Below are 18896 nucleotides of genomic sequence, written 5' to 3'. Positions count from 1 at the left end.
GCACAGGGCAAAAATGACTCTTCTCTAGATGTAATTATGACTTTATTCCTTAAATTTGCTTCTATAAGCAGCTGAACTTTTCCAACTACAACCTATACTGGCTGAATTTTATTAATGGAGTCATTCTGCTTTCTGTTTCTTTGAGTTTTGCTCTCCCATATCTCCCAAAGCATTACACTTGCATGTCTTTGTTCATTGGTTTTAAAGGCTTTCCTCAGCTGGGATAATAGAAAAAACATCTATTTCTGGTCATCCAGTTGCAATTCTGGCTATTCTCAGTGGGGCATATATATTTCAAGCTGGGTTGGTGGAGGGATTTAGATACACAATTCCAGATAGTCTTAATGAGAGTAACAGTCCTAATTCCCCACACAGAATATTAAAAACGGGTCCAGGGTGTACAGAGTGAAACGCTGTGATCTTACCTTTAAGTACCTTTGCCTTGTTCTTTTTTTTTTTTTTTTTTTTTAATTCCTAAATATCATTTGCATCTGTGTTCATTAAAGTAACTGAGAGCTGCTTTGAGGATGAGGGAGTTGATTTTTGGAGCCCCTGTCTGGTTTGCTTTGCTCTGTTTTCCTGGGGATTTGGCTCTACCTGGGTGCACCTTTGGAAGAGAAAGATTAATTCAAGAGGGAGCTGGAAGAAAGAATTTAGCAAATTGACTCTGTTATTATTCTGATTGCCTTCAGTGTTAGACAAGAAGAAGATGCACATTTTTTTATTGCCTTAATTAACTACCACCAAAAAAAAGATCCCCACCATACTGTGAATCTAATAAGGATTAAGATTCAGTCAGAATATTAGAACCAGATCCACAAGGAAGAAGCTTTTCATGCAGGAAGGACGTGTTGATTTTATTCCTGAATTTCATCAGGAATCATGGGGGGTTTTGAAATTCTTCCTCAAGGCAACCTTTTATCATAAAATGCTAAGAAGCATCCATCCCCTTTTTCTAATTTTTGGCCCCATTCTTAGTTTTGTTCATGCATTTCTTTTCCTTCTCTCCTAATCCTCATCTTCATAGGGATCCCCCAGGCCTTGTTGGGAGGATGCCACTGGTGGAGTTTCTTTCAGCAGGGAAGTGGTGCAGAGAGGAGAGAAGGTTTTCTCCATTTGCACAACGTGTAAGAAATTTCCTGGAGCTTAATTGTCCATTCTTGAAGGTTGCTGTACTTACACTTGGAAGCCAATATCCATGGAGAGCTAGTCTGGTAGTTAGGAGTAAATGGGGTGTGAATACTCCAGGCAGCTCTTCTTTCTTGTGTTCAGATCAATATTCTGAGTTAGAGAGATGTGTCTTGGAGCCTCCTCCTTCCCTCACTCTGGTCTCCACTGTTTTACCCTTCTCCCTTACATCCCATTCTGACCCCCCTGATGACTCCTGCTGATTTTGGGGAGCCCAGCAGCAGCAAACAGCCCCTCCTGTGGACACAGCATTGCCTGGAGCAATTTGACAGTGAAGCTGTTTGGCTTCACAACACACATTTGCTGCACAGACCATTTCTTGATATGAAGGCAAATTATCTCCCACTGTGATGCTGCCATGGATGAGCAGAAACTCTTTCCTCCTTTCCTCTTTCTTCTCTTCTCTGTTTACTGCTGGCCAGTAAACTATTTTAATTTAAAAGGTGATTTAATGAGATAATCTGTTTTCCATTCAGGTCCTTCCTGTGGCTTAGCTCCCCTCCTTTTTTCCCCTCTATCCATCTGATTTCTTGGCTGCCTGAGTGAAAGGGTTTCCTCCCCTGCTGCTCTGCAGTTACTCAGTGCTACCTGCTGCTTTCTTCATCTTCTCCTACCCCACTGCTTGTTCCTACCTCCTCCCACAGCCACCCTTTGAGCCCATGACCCCATTAATCTGTCCCAGTGGTTTTTTCCCCCCTCTTTGTGCTATAAGACATTTTTGTGTGACTGCAGGAATGGGATTGATCGGTGAACAGGTCCATGGATATGCAAGAGCTCTGAGGGGATGCACAGAAATGAGTCTGTCCAGTTTCTTGAGAGCATTTGCATCAAAACTATTTCCATCTGAGAAAAGAGCTTAGTTGTGACAAAAGATAAGGGAGATATTTGCAATGTATGAAAAGCACAGAGAAAAATAAGTTCTGTCAGAGAGCAGGAGAGCTTGGATGCTACCCCAGAGTTTGGGAGCTCTGTGTGCACCTCCTTGCTTTGACCAGATTTTCTGTAAGGCTCTGAAACTTTGGATGGGGTTCATCTCAATGAATTTAATTAAAAACAAGGTTTGTTTTTTTTCTGTTTGTGCTGATCTTCAGGGATCCCTCACTGGAGGATCCCCTGAGGAGCTGACTCCTTCTCACTGTATGGGCAGTGACAGGAAAGAGCTCAAGATGTTGTGGTTGGAGTCAATGATCTCAGAGGGCTTTGCCAACCTAAACAATTCTGTGGTTCTGAGCTCCAAGCTCTGATCTGCAGGGAAAGGGAAAACCAGTAAATGCTGTATCTTAATGCCTCTGATTTTCTCAGAAATACTGCAGAGTCAAAAAGATACATGAGTCAGTCAGGTCACTAAATTGCATAGGAGATCATCATTTTGTGGAAAAGAATATTTCTTATCTACTGTGAGTGGATTAAGGATTGGGAAAGTGAACTGCAAACTCCCCACAAGGCAGGATCTGATTTTAGTGAGTGACTCTGAGATAGGGAAGTGTCAAACACAGAAACACAGAATTATTTAGGTTGGAAAAACCCTTCAAGATCATCGAGTCCAACCATCACCCCAGCACTGCCCATCACTAACCCATGTCCCCAAGTGCCACATCCACAAATTCTTTACAAATTCTTTAAATCCCTGCAGTGCCATCTCACCCTTTGCCATGAATTGGCTCAAAGGAGAAAAACACTTCTAATCCTCACTCTGTCCTCAACCTGGACATGGCAAAGAGTCAGCAGAGAAAGAATTGTGTTAAATCTGCTTTTAAAAAGACAACAAGAAAGGTGAAGGAATCGTTACAATGGCCTGGAAGGACAGGACAAGAGGAATGGCTTTTCACTGCCAGAGGACAGGGAGAGATGGGTTTTGGGAAGGAATTGTTCCCTAGGAGGGTGGGGAGAAGCTGTGGCTGCCCCTGGATCCCTGGCAGTGCCCAAGGCCAGGCTGGACAGGCCTTGGAGCAGCCTGGGACAGTGGAAGGTGTCCCTGCCCATGGCAGGGGGTGGCACTGGATGTTCTTTAAGATACATTTCAACTGGAAGTGTTCCAGGATCCTAGGATTTGAAATTGTTTAAACCTCATCAAAATCATTGTTATGGGTTCAGTGGTGGCTCTGATGAAAACCAAGGCCTAGCAAGTTTTGGGATCATGGTTTTGACCCCTCTCCAGTGGAGTGGTTGCCTCAGAAGCATCTCCCACCCCCAACATTTCCAGTGCCCCATTCTGGCTCAAAGCCACAGCAGGAACCAGCACCCAAAAGGTCCAACTTGTACAACGCTTTGCCATTGCAGTTTTTGATGAGAAGAGCATTGCTCAGCCCCTAAAACTCCAGGATCCTGCCATGCCAATAAAAATCACACGGATTGGAGGGCTGAGGAAAAAAAAAATTCCACGTTATAGGATTGTTTTTCTGTTTTTCTCAGGAACACCAATGCTGTTGGGAAGCAGGAAGAGGAGCGGCACAACAACCCCTGGCTCCCTTCCAGTTGCAGCCTCCAGAGAAACCATTGCTGCTGCTCCTGATGGCTCATCCAACAGGGCAGATCCCTCCAAAGACACCTCCAAACCCAAAGAGATCCAAGCACAGGCTGTCCTGAAACCAAAAATGTCTGTCTCCAGCAGCATATGCAACATAAAGGCATCATCAGGAATCCTCTGGGAAGAAAATGTTCACAGGCAAAAGCAGCTCCTAAAAAGTAAGGTACAAATCCTACTGTGGTTGTCAGGAATATGGTTTCAATAATAAGATGAGATCAGTCTCAGAGAAAAAAAAGTGAAATAATGGAAAGTCAGGCCATTTTTGTCCAGCTTTAAGTGCTGAGCGTGAGTCATCTGGTGAGAGATCAATCAGCTGATCTGACTGTATACATTGCTATGGTTCATAGAAAACAAGATTAAAATTACCAAGATAGGCTTAGACTCCCAAGAAAATCTTGAAAATGCATTAAAATAGCAAAGTCAAGCAGCCCCAGCCTAACCAAGTAATACCAGTAGTGAGGTTATTTTTACAACCTTGTTCTGATACCTTTCTTTCACTCCTTCAACCTTCTTTTTTTTTTTGACACAACAACCTGAACTATGAGTATTAATAAGATTTCAGAGTGTAAAACATAATTTCTTTGGGTTCAGCTGTGTGTGGGATGTCTTACTTCCAACAATAATTCTCACAGCTAAAATGCAGATGACACCAGCAGCTGTATTCATGCACCAGGTATTTTTGCAAAAGACAACTGAGATTAATTTGGGTTTAGTATCCATATGTTTGTGAGAAACTTATTCCTGAAAAATGTTGTAATGGTGATAGAACCTTTTTTTCTTACAGCTGTGTTTTCTGAAGAGAATTTTTTGCAGGCAGGTAGGCAAAATTTGTCATCACTGGGCACAAAGCTACTGAATGTCACACATTTGGAAGCCCAAATGCTGTTTTCAGTGCCTGAAGTTAAATCATGGCATTCCCCTAACTGAAAGCAACTTTGTTTTACAAAAGTGAAGCATCCACTGAGATCTGGCAAAGCCCAACTTAATCCACACCTCTAAACCTGGCTTAGGGAGGAATTTAATTTCATGTTCACAGGTTTCAAGGTTTATTCCAAAATGTTGGTGAGAACAGTGTTAGGGAGGAAATACAGTTCAGGCTTTTATAAGGCAAATGTACCCAACACAGATCTTTTTAATATGTTTTTTTAAGTACAATATAATATGTACAATATGTCATAAAGAGGAAAATATTTTAAGTTTATTGTAACCAAAAATTGAAATGAAACAGTAACGGGCTTTATTCCCAGATATTTAGTTCTAGAAATCAAATTATTTGGCAAGGAAGGAGCACTCCATCCAGTGTGACTTTTCAAACAGTTCATATGGAGCCCTTCCGAAGTTCCTTTGTTATTTTGGATTCGTTCTGTCCTCTGAATGAGAATCTGATTTTTGAGCACACAACCTCTTTTGGTCCTAATTTGTGCAGGGAGTATCAGTCAGTGAGCATTAAAACTTAATTATAAGCATAGAAAATAATCTCTTTTTCTCAATGTGAATTGACAGCTTTCATAATAATGCCCTATAATGCACAATAACCTTTTATTGATTTTTTTTTTTAATGGAGCTTTTCCACTGGCTAATGGATCTGTAGGAATGACAGAAAGCAAACTGGATTAAAAACAAAGGAAAAAAACCAAAACCAGTGGTGCTGATGAAAGGCTCAGTGTGGTGAAAGGGAAATGATTTGTGGTTAAAGCCCATAACAATCTGGTATTTTCTGCAATAAATTGGAATGAACTCTAACTGCAGGTCACAGCAAGATATCCCTGGCTTTCCATGGTGCAGATTTTGGGAAGCACCAGCAAAGAGAGCTGAGTGTCCCAGAGTTTTAATTGTGATTTCCTTCCCTGTGAGGTCTGGATAATGTGAGAGACACTCTGGGTGTCACAGGGCAGCCACCATTAGAGCTGACCTCTTCTGCCTAATGAGGCCTATTAATAACAGCCTGGCTTTCTTATTTCAGGAATTGCCCTCTCTGTCTAATGAGGTGGAGAACCCAATAAAAAATTAGCCACGCGCTCCTAACGAACTTTTAAATCTCTCCAAGGCAATTACGAATTCCCTGCTCCGAGGGACAGAGCAGAGGAGCCCGAGGCACAGGACAAGCAAGGCTGGAGGGTGCCCCTGTCCAGGGTGCCACTGTCCAGGGTGCCCCTGTCCAGGGTGACACTACCCAGGGCTCACTCTCCAGGTGTGGCCTGGGAGAAAAACCTGCTCACCTGGCCAGAACCCCATTCCGAGCAGGAGAAAACTCCAGCAGCTCCATGGACACTGCGAGTAAAGCATCATTTTTTCCCCTTTTTCTCTTTTGTCCTGCTTATTTTTCTTTTCTTTTCCCTTTTTCCCTTTTCTCCCCTTTCCCGCCATGGATGGTGTTTGCTTCCTGGGAACTTGTTAAGGGCAGAAGTTCACATTCCTTGATTTTTCCCTTTCCAGTGAAGTTTTGGCAGTTTGTATCCACTGCCAGAACTTGCTTGGTTGTCCAGGCTCCTTGTTTTGAGCTGCAGCTGCTGTTCCTGTGGGGGAACTTGTTAAGAGTTTGGGAATTTACAAATTCGCAGTTTCCCAAGTACCTGGCACTTCCAGCACCAGCTGTAGGTGTGGACATGGCCCAGGTGGTACCTGCCTGATGGACTTCCCTGCCATTTCCTCCTGCACATGTTGCAGACCCATCTCTGCTCCTTTCCTCTGTCCTAAGACATTCCTAAATGTTGAAGCAGCCTTTGACTGGGAAGTGTTTTCTTTCTGGATCAGCCATGGCGAGATCTGACAATCTAAATAAACAGGAAAGTTTGTGAACTGCCAGTGACGAGTTGCTTCGGTGATGGGGTGAGAAAAGGAAACAGGCAAAACATCAAGAACTTGAATTTGGATGTAGAAATATGTAATTTGAAACATAGAAATGAGTAAGCTTGACAGGACAAGGGGGAATGGCTTCCCAGTGCCCGAGGGCAGGGACGGAGGGGATATTGGGAAGGAATTCCTGGCTTGGAGGGTAGAAGCTGTGAAGAGCCGCTGTGGCTGCCCCTGGATCCCTGGCAGTGCCCAGGCCCAGGCTGGACAGGGCTTGGAGCAGCCTGGGACACTGGAAGGTGTCCCATGGCTGGGGTGGGATGAGCTTTAAAGTCCCTCCCAACCCAAACCCAGACTCATTTTCACCACTTTAGCAACCTCTAACCAAACTCAGCCCTACGCCCACGACACATTTTCCTCCCTTTGAATCACGAGGGCATAACGCAGCTTCTCTGTCTCCTGCAGGAAGCCCTGGAGCTCCACAACCCCCAGTTCATCTCCCGCTCCCAGCAGAGGCTGAAGAGGCTGGAGCTCATGGTGCAGCTGAGGAGGGCCCAGCACAGGGAGGCTCCCCCAGGCACACCCCGAGCTCGGGCTCGCAAGTTCTCCACCTCCACCTCCAGCAAGAAGAGGCAATTCACCATCCCTGACCCTCTCAGTGGTGAGTTGGGAGCAGCAGCAGGTCCTTGGCTGCCTTTGGAAGTCCTGGATGGAATTTCCAAATTGAATTTGGGGAGGAACGGGAGAGCTGCTGTTCCTGGTTCACTCTCCAGTGTGGTATTTTCAGGGTCCCCCATGGCAGGAAGGAAATGATGAATCTGACTCCATGTTCTTAGAAGGCTAATTTATTATTTTATGTACTTATACTATATTAAAGAATGCTATACTAAAACTATACTAAAGAATAGGAAATGGATACTTAGAGAAGGCTTAACAAGATACTAATTAAAAACTCATGACTTCTTCCAGAGTCCTGATACAGCTGGACTTTGATTAGTCATTGAATAAAAACAATTCCCATGAACACAATCAAATAATCACCTGTTGGATAAACAATCTCCAAACCACATTCCAAAGGAGTAAAACACAGGAGAAGCAAGCAGACAATTATTGTTTTCATTTTTCTCTGAGCCTTCTCAGCTTCCCAGGAGAAGAAATCCTGGTGAAGGGATTTTCCAGAAAATATGTCAGTGACACTCCAGCATCTGTGCAGATGCTCCTGGCAGGAATTCCCAGCAGCTCAGAGAAGGGTTAGTGGGGATGAGGAGTTTCCTGTGCTCTGTGGCAGCTCCTTGGGGACTTTTTGTCCCTGTCACATGCAGCTGTGTTCTTCAGCACGGTGCAGCTGCTGCTGGTTGTGGGGTGATGGCAAAAATGACATTTCATCCTCTCCCAGCTCACAGAATGATCAGTCTGGGGACAGAGGTGACAGCAGGGAGGCAGGAGGGATTTGGGACAGGAGTCCCAGTTGCAGGTGTGGATTTGCCACTTCTGTCAGAAATCCCAGAGCTGGGGAAGAGCTCTGGTCTGCCCTGCCCTGCTAAATCAAGGCATGCAAACTCTGTGATTTCCTAATTTAACATGATTAGGTTGTGGCAAACAGCCTCAGCACCCAGTGAGGGAAACCCTTCTCTCCCTCACAGCCCGCACAGCACCTCTGTAAATGTTATCTAAGCTCAAGATGTTAAACAAATTGCTTTTCTTTTTCTTTTATTTTCTTTTTAATTGCCATCTGGATGTTAATTAACTCAGTTGACTAAAGAACAAAGATTTATTTGATTGATAGGCATTCATCTTTACATCTTGGTTTTAAATCTGTGGCTGCTTGAAGATACATTATTCTAGTGAAAAGTAAATTAATTGAAAGGATTAAACAAGCTAACAAAGACACCTGGAGGATGCAGGAAAGGGAATATTTGATGTCCTCAACCTGGGGAAACACAAACAGGTTTATGGCTCCCTGGTGAATGAGGGCAAGTGCAGGAGAGGTGGGTGCAGCCCCATTTCAGGGCTCTTGGAGTTTCCTGGAGAATTCCAGTTTCCAGTGGTCTGTCCTAATCAGAGCCCTACTGGCTTTTTATAGTGAGAGCTAAATACACATAAAGGAAACATGGCACAAAGCATGAATTCTATCTTAAAGGCTCAACAGAATTAATCCACCATTTCCACGATCCAAGTTAATTTACCTGGAATCAGATCTCTCGGGGCTGTGCAGTGGGAGGATTCTGTGAGCTCTGCCAGCAGACCATGAGTTTGTCATCTTTCTTAGAGGAAGTGGCAAAAATCTCCCACTTCTGTCTGAACATGGTTGAAAATCCCCCAAACCACTCTGAAAATAATTTATGAAACAAAATATGAAAGGCTAAACCTATTTCTCCTCAAATTATAATGAAATTTTAATCTTTATGCTTGTTTAATGAGTAATAAAATCATAATATTGAAATATATTCATTAATTATTGAAGTTAATGACTATTTCCATCTTTTAGTGGTTGGTCATTAATGGTAAATTTGTCTAGAGAGAATCTTTGGTTTCTGTAACTCATCTGCCTACGTGTAGTGTGGTTTTCTGTTTGTGAGACCTTAATATTTTTATAATGACAGAATGTCACATGTGTGTAATTGAAGCAGAACTGGAGTTATGCTGGAAATCCAAATCTCTGGGTGAAGCACAGCCCTGTAGGCTGCACTACAGAGGGCTCTTGTTGGAGCCCTGGCTGCTGAGAATTCCAGACTTTCTGTGCTGGCAGGCACTGACCCCCAGGAGAGCTCTGCATTGACCTGAGGCCGTGGAGAAGCTTCCAAAAGGGAATGATGGAACTGGGATTGTGGGTGTGGAGTTTGGAGAGAAGTGTGTGATATCACAGGTGTGTGATCTCAAACTACGCACTCAGAATCTCAGTTCTATCATTCCATTTTGGAAGCCTTCTCCACGGCCTCAGGTCAAATGCAGTGTTCTCCTGGGGGTCAGTACAGAAAGTCTGAAATTCTCAGTACCCAGGCTGGGGAGGGGTGGGTGCCTGCTTTTATTCAGGTGGAAATGGGGCTTTAACTGCAGCCCAAGGTGTTTTGAGCAGTTTGCTGCACTCACCTCTCTCTGAAATAAGTTTGGTGCATGTGCTTCTCTCTGCTCTTGCAACTTGGATTCCAATAAAATAATTTACACCCAAAGCAAAGAGCTGCAGAGATTTTTATCTCTCCCAGAGAAATTATTCTATCAGCCTAAAACATCTTTATTGATAACATGAAATTATTGACTAGCAGGGTTTCCCTGTGTTTTGACAGTGTTGTTGCAACTTCAGTTTCTTATAGGAGAAAGAAATAATTGGCATTCAGCATAATTTCCATATAAATACCAACATATGTGCAGTTCCCATTTACCTTCCCATCCTGCAAACCCCAAGTTGTTTACCAGTTTTTAATTGTCCTTCACGAGCGGAGGTTTTACAAAACGCTGAAAGTAATCTGAGGAAAATGAAAATGTTTATCCTGCACGAGATTTTATCATCACCAGAGCTCTTTGAAGGCACAGAACCTGCTCAGAACTCCCAGGCAGCCTTTGTGCTGGGTAATGGGCACTGCTAAATTTTGAGAGTGCTAATTAGTCCAAGATAGACAACTCTGCTGTTGACTGTGTCGAACAAATTAGGGATCCCACTGTGACGAGCTGAATAGAAACAATGTTCAAATAACTGCATTTAAATCTCCAAAACTGTAATGTAATTACTGCAGTGACAGGACTACCAGCTGTTTATGGGCCTTTAAATCTGCAGAATGAACAGCCCTGTGATCTTGGTGTGCACAGGGACCTGGGGAGGTTTCACACAATTTCTCAGGCACCTTTGGGGTTTTTTCCCACCTTTCCTTTTCCTGTCCTTTAAGGGGTTGGTTGTTCTTTGGGATTGGCCATAGGAGTTGAAGGTTACCCTTCAACCCCGCTGTGGAGCCTGCTGAGCTCCTCTGGGTTTGCACCCAAACCCTCAATATTTAATAATATCTTAGAAACAATTCAAATCCCCTCAGTCCTACTTCTAAACCTTCCCCAAAAGTTTTTTTTGATTGCTGTTTGTTTGGGTTTTCCGGGGGTGGGTTTCTCCAGCAGCCCTGTGCCAGGGAGGTTTTTATTTGGAGTGAGGGAGGGGAAGGTGGCAATCAGAGAATTTGCAATAATCCTGCAGCCACTCAGGTGTACTCCTGTGCCTTCACATTGGTGCTCAGCTGGGACTTTGTTTGAGTCATTTGTCACAGACACATTTTATGAAAAATCCTTTTGTTAGGATTTTTTCTCCTGAGAAGCTGAGAGGCCTCAGGAACAAAATGTAAACAATGATTATCTGCTGCTGTGGAATGCAACAGGTGCATCTTTGATTAGTCCTTGTTAGTTTTTTTCTAATTAATGGCCAATCACAGCCCAGCTGTCTCGGACTCTCTGCTCAGTCACAAGATTTTATTATCATTCCATTCATTTCCTTCCTAGCCTTCTGATGAAATCCTTTCTTCTATTCTTTTACTATAGTTTTAATATATAATTTTCTTTTAATATAATATATATCATAAAATAATAAATCAGACTTCTGAAACACAGAGTCAAAATCCTCGTCTCTTCTCTTGTCCTGAGACTCGGAAAACACCACCACAGTAATTTATTTTAGGTCATTTCCCAGTTCTCTTTTCCCCATTCAAACTTCTAAGAGTGCCACCCATTCTTTTGGCTTTTTTGGCTTGCAGCTCTGAATAAAGTCCAAGCTGCAGTCAGGTAATGGAATTAGGAAGAGGAATGATCTGTTTTGAAAATATCATTCAACTAATATTAACTCTGCCACACCTTATTCAAAAGCTGCTATTTTTGGGAACAAAAATGCTTTTTAGGATTATATGCGCTAATGATATTGGAAAGATTTAGGAAAGCCAGGTGAGATGTTAATATTTTTGTTTTTCTGGATAAAATCCATGAATATTTAAGTATCATTTGGATAAAGAGGACTGAAATCTCCAGCAACATCCCCAAAATTATTCTAATATGAAAATGTTTACGTATACCTCTCAACTTTACAGCTTTTTAGAGATATTAGTACTGTTTTCCAGAAAAACTAAAATATTGAGGAGGGTCAGAAGTCTCAGTAGTAGCAGGAGAGACCTGAACAGCTGGAAAACCTGGGAACCACCTTGTCACAGACATATTTTCTAAAAAAATCCTTTCACTAGGATCTTCTCTCCTGAGAAGCTGGGAAGCTTCAGCTTCTCCATGTTTTGCTACTTGGGAATGTGATATGGAGAACTGTTTACCCAGTGTGTGAATTGGTTTTAATTAATGACCAATCACAGGTCCAGCTGTGTTGAGGCTATGAGCAATCACAAGATTTTATTATTCATTCCTTTCCTTTCTAGACTTCTGATGTCTCCTTTTTCTTTCTTTAGTACAGTTTTAATATATCAATATATAATATAATATAATATAATATAATATAATATAATATAATATAATATAATATAATATAATATATGTTATTATATAAAATAATAATATAATATCATACTATATATAATATTATATAATATTATACTATACTATAATATATAATATAATATTAGATTATATTATAGTATTATTCATATATAATATATAATATAAATTATATTATATTATATTATATTATGTAATATAGTATAATGTACTATAATGTACTATAATATAATATAATATAATATAATATAATATAATATAATATATATTAATATATAAAATAATAATATACTATTATACTATATATATAATATTATATAATATTATACTATACTATAATATATAATATAATATATATTATATTATATTATATTATATTATATTATATTATATTATATTATATTATATTATATTATATTATATTATATTATATTATATTATATTATATTATATTATATTATATTATATTAATAAATCAGCCAGACTTCTGAAACATGGAGTCAGGATTCTCATCTCTTCCCTTGTTGAGCTTGCCTGCAAATTCCACGCCACCTCCCTATGGGTGCCCTTGGGGCAAGGAGCATTTCTGAGCTTTAGGATTTCTGTGGGCTGAGCAGGAGCCCAGGCAGCCTCACCCTGAACCCTTAAACTCAGGGATTATTGCATTTTGTGTAAATAACACCAGAACCTCCTGTGCTGGCTGCAGCTGGAGCAGCTCAGTGCAGGAAGGCACTGCCAGGGTATGTGCAAAGTTTGGGCAGCACCCCTGGGTGTTTGCTTTACACACCCTGGATGAATTCCCAGGAAAATGTGATCCAGAGCTCAACATCACATCCACATCTACCTTAGATTCAAGGCTAATTTATTTTCTAGGGGACTGCTGATTTTAAAAACCCCAGTGTTTAAAAAATGCTCTGTATCCTAGGATTTCTCTGGGCAAATGGGTTTTTGGTGCATTATTTTTTCAGTTCAGTAAAAGAGCAGTTTTTCAGTGAAATCAGAGATCCCCCAGCAGCAGTGTTTTGCTTTTCACACATCCTCAAAGTCACATTTTACCTCCTACCAAACTTTAAGAATTCACATTCATGTTAGAAGGAAATGTATCTATATTGTGTATACTTTGATAAATTTTGCCACTGTTTTTCTCTTTTAAGTGCTCCAGTGATTTAGTGGTAAATAGGAAGTCAGGGGCTGGTTCCAACACAATCATTTCATCTGTTCTCTGTCTAAATATTTACTGACTTCCCAAGCAGGAGAGTTACTCATCCTCTTGGAGGTGCAGTTTAGCATTAATTAAAATATATTACAGAGACAACCCATTTACCTTCATTTACAGCTTGCTTTAGTGCAGATGTGAGACCAGTTGTAAATGCCAGAAAGTCAGGAGTTTCACAAGGTGTGAATAAAACAAGGAGGGGACTCAGCCCTCTCTGTCTGAACCTTTATTTAACTGTGGTGCATCCCTGGCAATGCTGAAGGTCTGCTCTGAAATCCCTGCTCCAAAAGCCATCCAAGGCTATGAAATCTGATAAGGGGCTTTGATAAGGAACAGATAAAACACAATGTAGAGGCCTATCAGCTTGGGGAATGGTCTACATTTGATCTTTGCTTGGTAGGAAAGAGCTTTAAGTCTCCAGGATGAGCTCGAGGTTATTTCAGCTCTGAATGTTTGCTGCTTTTCCCCTTTTAAATGCTCATTCTTCTCAATGTCAAGGATTAACAACTATTTAAATCCACTCATGACTTTATTTTCTCATTTCTAGCAAATTTTTTTATTTATTTCTCTTTTAACTTTTGAATCCTAATCCTACAGTCCATCAAGGATTAGCCTCTATGATTGCATGTGATTTTTCTTCTGGTAAATAGCAAGCTGGGAAGTGCTGCAGCAATGTTTGGCCATGAGAATTAACCTCATGGCTCCATGGGGAAGTGGATTTATTTTCTTGGAGGATTTCCCCCAGAGTCTCTTTTGAGTCCATCCCTTCAAAGCCCTGCACAGCCACATATCTTGTTCCAGGGCAGGGATGGGTCTGATGCCCTTCTGTGCCAGCAGGACAGGATTGTTCTGGAGCAACAGCACCAGCACAGCTCCCAGCCTCCGTGGTGCTTCCCAGAAATTGAAAATAGAGGCCACTCTGACTTAAAGATTTACAGGAAAAATACATTTTATCAGTTTATCATGCTGCACATGGAATAGGAGGTGGGTCTGTAAATCCCTGGATGGGTTTTTCCTGTTCTGGTGGCTACACAAAGGTCTGGAATGTTCATGTGTCAGCATGCCCCATTCCTGGAGGATTCAAAGCCAGGCTGAAGGGGCTTGGAGCAACCTGGGAGAGTGGAAGGTGTCCCTGGGTCACAGACAAGCTGCTCCCTGCACTTTCAGAGTTATTTGGACAGCAGTAGCATCCAAGTGTTTATTCCTTTTAAGTGAATCAACATGCAAATGAGCGTTAGAACACTAATAAATAAAAGAGAAATGATGTTTTCCTAGCAAATCGAGCATGTGGCTGGTGTGTACTGAAGATTTAACAAGGATGATTAAGTGTAGACAACTGCTGAGGGGGGAAAGTCTGTCCTGAGGCAGAGGAGGCTTCAGAGCCTCTCTCCTTTCTGAGTTTGTGCTTTGGAAACTGCACCAGTTCAGAACTGAAACCACTGCAAAGCTCCCTTTGACTTTTGATTGGAAGGATGGAACATCTCTGCTATGGGGAATGGCTGAGAGACTTGGGATTGTTCAGCCTGGAGAAGGCTCCAGGGAGAGCTCAGAGCCCCTGGCAGGGCCTGCAGGGGCTCCAGGAGAGCTGCAGAGGGACTGGGGACAAGGATGGAGGGACAGGACACAGGGAATGGCTTTAAGCTGACAAAAGGCAGGGATGGATGGGACATTGGGATGGAATTCCTGGCTGGGATGGAATTGCCAGAGCAGCTGGGGCTGTCCCTGGATCCCTGGCAGTGCCCAAGACCAGGCTGGACAGGGCTTGGAGCAGCCTGGGACAGTGGGAGGTGTCTCTGCCATGGCAGGGATGGGAACAGGATGAGCTTTATGGTCCCTCCCAACCAAACAATTTTGTGATTCCATGAATTTTATACAGAGATACAGCAGTAATCTCATTTATTTCTTGGCTTCCCACCTTGTACAAATATCCCCCCTTCCCATTCAGGACTCATTTTTGCAAGGAAGGTGTTAAAAATCACCTTTTCCTGAGAACCACTAACTGCTCAGATCAGAAATTATTTTCCTCTATCCAGGGAAATGCTGATTGGAATTATCACAGATCTCTTTATACTTGATCAGGAAAGAGTAATATGATTTTCCTCCTTCTAAAGCTCAGATAATTGTCCACAGCCCTGGAAATCTGGTGTAAATTGAATCAGAAATGGCTGTACCAGGGCAGGCTCCTGACACACTGAGGAGCAGCCAGGAGCAGCCTGCAGGAAACTGTGAGGAACTTTTGGAGAGATTTGGGCATTTGGATCTGGCCTTAAGCCTTCAAAACTTTAACCAGAAATGGCAAATTGTGTCTCAGTAAAATATGACATTTGAGATTTCAGTAAAAGCAGACCCCTCCAGTATTAACTTTATTTTCTCTCTGCCAGATAACCTCTTCAAACCAAAGGAGAGAGTCATTCCCGAGAAGGAGATGCACATGAGATCTAAAAGGTACAAATCCCTCTGCTTTCAGTTTGTCTATGGGGTTTTTTTCTGCTCTATCAGTTTAGATTTGGGCAGCCCTGCCCTTTCAACACCATGGGGCACCCATGGCATGAAAAACAAACCCTCAGCAGGTCCCTCATGTTGAACACCCCAAAATGGAAGCATTGAGGTCACTTTGGGTTTTTTCCCCCCCCGATTATGGCACAGAGGATGGGAATTGCAGCAAATTATGAGGATTGTGGTATCTGATCCTTAACTGCATTGTACTTCATGCAAGGGAAGCTGCAGAAGCCACTGTGGGGAATTAATCTTTGTTTTCAGATGTGTCCCATTCCTCTTCTCCAAAATCCAATCATCCAAAACAGGCTGCTTCAAGAACTGGGAACTGCAAAATATTATGAAGAGAACCCAGAACTAAACAGGCTTTGTGCTCATGCTGATGCCTCAGGTTTCAGCTTTTCTATTTTCCCATTCTGTGCTGCTTTAGTGGGTGGGTCTGGGCTCACATCAGGGGATGCTGAGCTCTGTGCACAGAGCAGGGAGACAAAACAATTCCTGCTCCAGCTGGGCACCAAGGACAAATGATCCAAATCTCAGCCCAGGAGCACAAACCCCGTGGGCTGGAGAGAGAAAAACAAGCAGGGTGGGACTGCAGGGGCTAAAGCTGGAATGGGACAATGAACTGCAAGATGCAAATGGAGCAGAACTGATCCCAGGGACAGAGCCCGTGCCCGGCCGTGCATTTTGGGGCCATTTTGGTTCATCTTGGGTGCAGCCCTGGCTGGGCTCTGGTGCTGCCCAAGGTGGATCCATGGAGGAGATGCTTTGAATAAATCCCTGCTTTATTCTGGAGCTCTGTCCAGCCTCTGCTCTAGGGCAGCCTTCACAAGGCATCAATGCAAAACCAAGACTGTGCAGCCTTCTCTTCCAAATCCTTGGAGTTTATCACTGATTTTAATGGGAAAAGATCAGAAATCACCTTTTAAATGGCAACTCCTGTTACTTTTAGAATGGAAAGATTGTGTTGTCCTTGGTGGAACATGTTCCTAATGACAGTGAAAAAGTGTAAACAGTTTGCAGGCTTATTATGATGGTTTTCTTATATTTTAGAAAAATTACTTGAAAATGATTGCTTGATAATAATTGTGTGACATAAATACAAAAATAAAACCCAACAAAGTGTACAGCCCAGATTCTGATTTGAATTTTGTTGCCAGAAATTGGAACCAATTTCACTGAGCTCATTAGAATCTACTGTATTGAAATCACCTGATCCCATCACTTTCTTAATTTTTTTTACTCCAGAATTAGAATTTTCAGCAAGATTTGAAACCAGCCAGATTTCGTATCAAACCATGACTGTTAATAATTTATCACTCCCATGCCATAAATCAAATTTAAATACTCAGAGATGCCCATTAAAAGCATTGCATGGAAGGCAGCTATTCCCTACAGGAAAAATTAATTATTTGTGAGCCCCAGGGATGACATGAACTCTGCTTTCTGAATTCCTGACAGGATTTATGACAATTTACCTGAGGTGAAAAAGAAACAAGAAGAGAAGCAGAAGCGGATCATCATCCAGAGTAACAGGCTGCGTGTGGAGATGTTTAAAAAGGTGAGGATTTCCTGTTATTTCTGGAGCAAATGCAGCCAGTAAATTTGAAGTCTGGGATGCCAACTCCACCCCACCTCCTGTATCACTAAACATTTCTATCACCTCATGGATTTTAACAGCATTTTAAAGCATTTTTGCATTTTGTTTTTCTAGCAATTACTGGACCAGCTCCTCCACAGAAACACAGAGTGACAAAGGAGTCTCTTGCTCATCATCCTAATTGGATCTTGAATGCCTTTGACTTCTAGATAAGCCATAAAATTAACTGTTATCTCAATTACCTGGAGGTATTTTTCTTATCATTGGCTCTTTGTATAAAGAAAGATCATTTATGTTTCAATTGAAATTTTAAGGCAACTTTCATGTAATCAAAAACAGCCTAAAAGGGAGCACAGCTGTTCCAGAGCATCACCTTTTGGTCAGTTTACCCAGAGGAAATAATTTTAAGAATTTTTAATGCAAATACTGAATTACAGGGGTATTATTTATCTTAATCTTTTTTTAAAAAGCACACTTCTCTGTAGCAATAGCCCAGTGTTTATAATACATGGAAAACTTATTTCTCTGAAGTATTTTATTAATTGATTTCCTGTGAGTTAAATCCTTGAAGAAAACTGTTATTTGTTATGTTTAGGAACCAGTTGAAATAGCATTACCACATCATCAGAGCAACAGCAGTTTCACATTAATACTTAACATTCCAAAAGGGACCAATATTTCAGCTTTCTGAAGAGCTCCATTCCTGTTCATAGAGTGAAACTACCTAGCAAGCTCTCCCATTAAAAAAACAATATTTAAATATTTGTTTATAACACTTTTCCACGTTTTTGATTGTGACATACGTTTCACTCCACTTCTGTGAGCACAAAGTGTTTCTAGAAATGGCAGATGAAGGAGTGGTGCCAAGAAGGATGTTTGCATCAAAAACTTGCAGAACTCAAACCAGCTGTCATGTTTCCTCCAAAAAAATATTTAAATCTTTATTTGTACATGTTGGAAGTAAAAACAAGCAGCTCACAAACCAATGGAGTTTATTTATGGAATAAAGCATGAGGATAATATTGATCCAAGCGCTGTGTTTCTATTTGGTGCTGTTAAATAAAACAAAATTATTGAAACTGCCTGAGAAGTCGTGCCTTTGTACCCACAAATCCCATGGGGGAAAAAACCACTGCCCCTAAAAATCACTGCAAGTGTTAAATTCTGCTGCACAAAGTTTGAGCAGGGGTATGAATGCGGCTGGAATTTGGCCTTTGATGGTTCTGCTTTGTTTTCCTAATCCAGCCTGGGATGCAAGGTCAGGATTTTTTGGAAGAGGGATGTTTGTGAGCCACTGGGATAACCTCCAGCTGGGTGACCTGTGCTGGACACAGGGACCTGGGGTGTTTTGTGCTCTGTTTCTGTTGGATTATTTTGCCTTTTTGTGTTTCAGCTTCCCAGTTAATGTGGAATAATGATGGGAATTTTTGCTCACAGAGGAGACAGAGATCTGTTGAACAAATATATTCCAGATAGATTTCCTCAAAAACTCATCAACAGTTCAATCCACTGGGAGAAGATGCGGAAGGTAAGGTAGTGAGGAAGGACCTGCCAGCGTTTTTCCCTGAAAAACACCTTTATAACCAAGGAAGTCATTCTGTACTGGAAACCCA

At 41.7% G+C, this 18896-nt stretch overlaps 1 protein-coding gene across 3 annotated transcripts in view; it reads left to right on the top strand.

The window, feature by feature from the left end:
- C8H10orf90 (chromosome 8 C10orf90 homolog) overlaps positions 1 to 18362 on the top strand; it is a 76490-nt gene extending 58128 nt beyond the window's left edge. For all 3 annotated transcript variants that reach the window (XM_066554546.1, XM_066554545.1, XM_066554547.1), the window contains exons 4-9: positions 3601 to 3873; positions 5763 to 5992; positions 6974 to 7169; positions 15569 to 15632; positions 17145 to 17244; positions 17398 to 18362. In XM_066554546.1, coding sequence (XP_066410643.1) covers positions 3601 to 3873; positions 5763 to 5992; positions 6974 to 7169; positions 15569 to 15632; positions 17145 to 17244; positions 17398 to 17436 — 902 coding nt within the window. In that variant the 3' untranslated portion in view covers positions 17437 to 18362. The remainder of the gene's footprint in view (positions 1 to 3600; positions 3874 to 5762; positions 5993 to 6973; positions 7170 to 15568; positions 15633 to 17144; positions 17245 to 17397) is intronic.
- Positions 18363 to 18896: the final 534 nt, after the last annotated feature.

Source organism: Molothrus aeneus, chromosome 8, assembly GCF_037042795.1.
Source record: "Molothrus aeneus isolate 106 chromosome 8, BPBGC_Maene_1.0, whole genome shotgun sequence".
Classification (NCBI taxonomy): domain Eukaryota; kingdom Metazoa; phylum Chordata; class Aves; order Passeriformes; family Icteridae; genus Molothrus; species Molothrus aeneus.
Note: the sequence above shows the minus strand (reverse complement) of the source record. Positions and strands in the feature narration are given on the sequence as shown.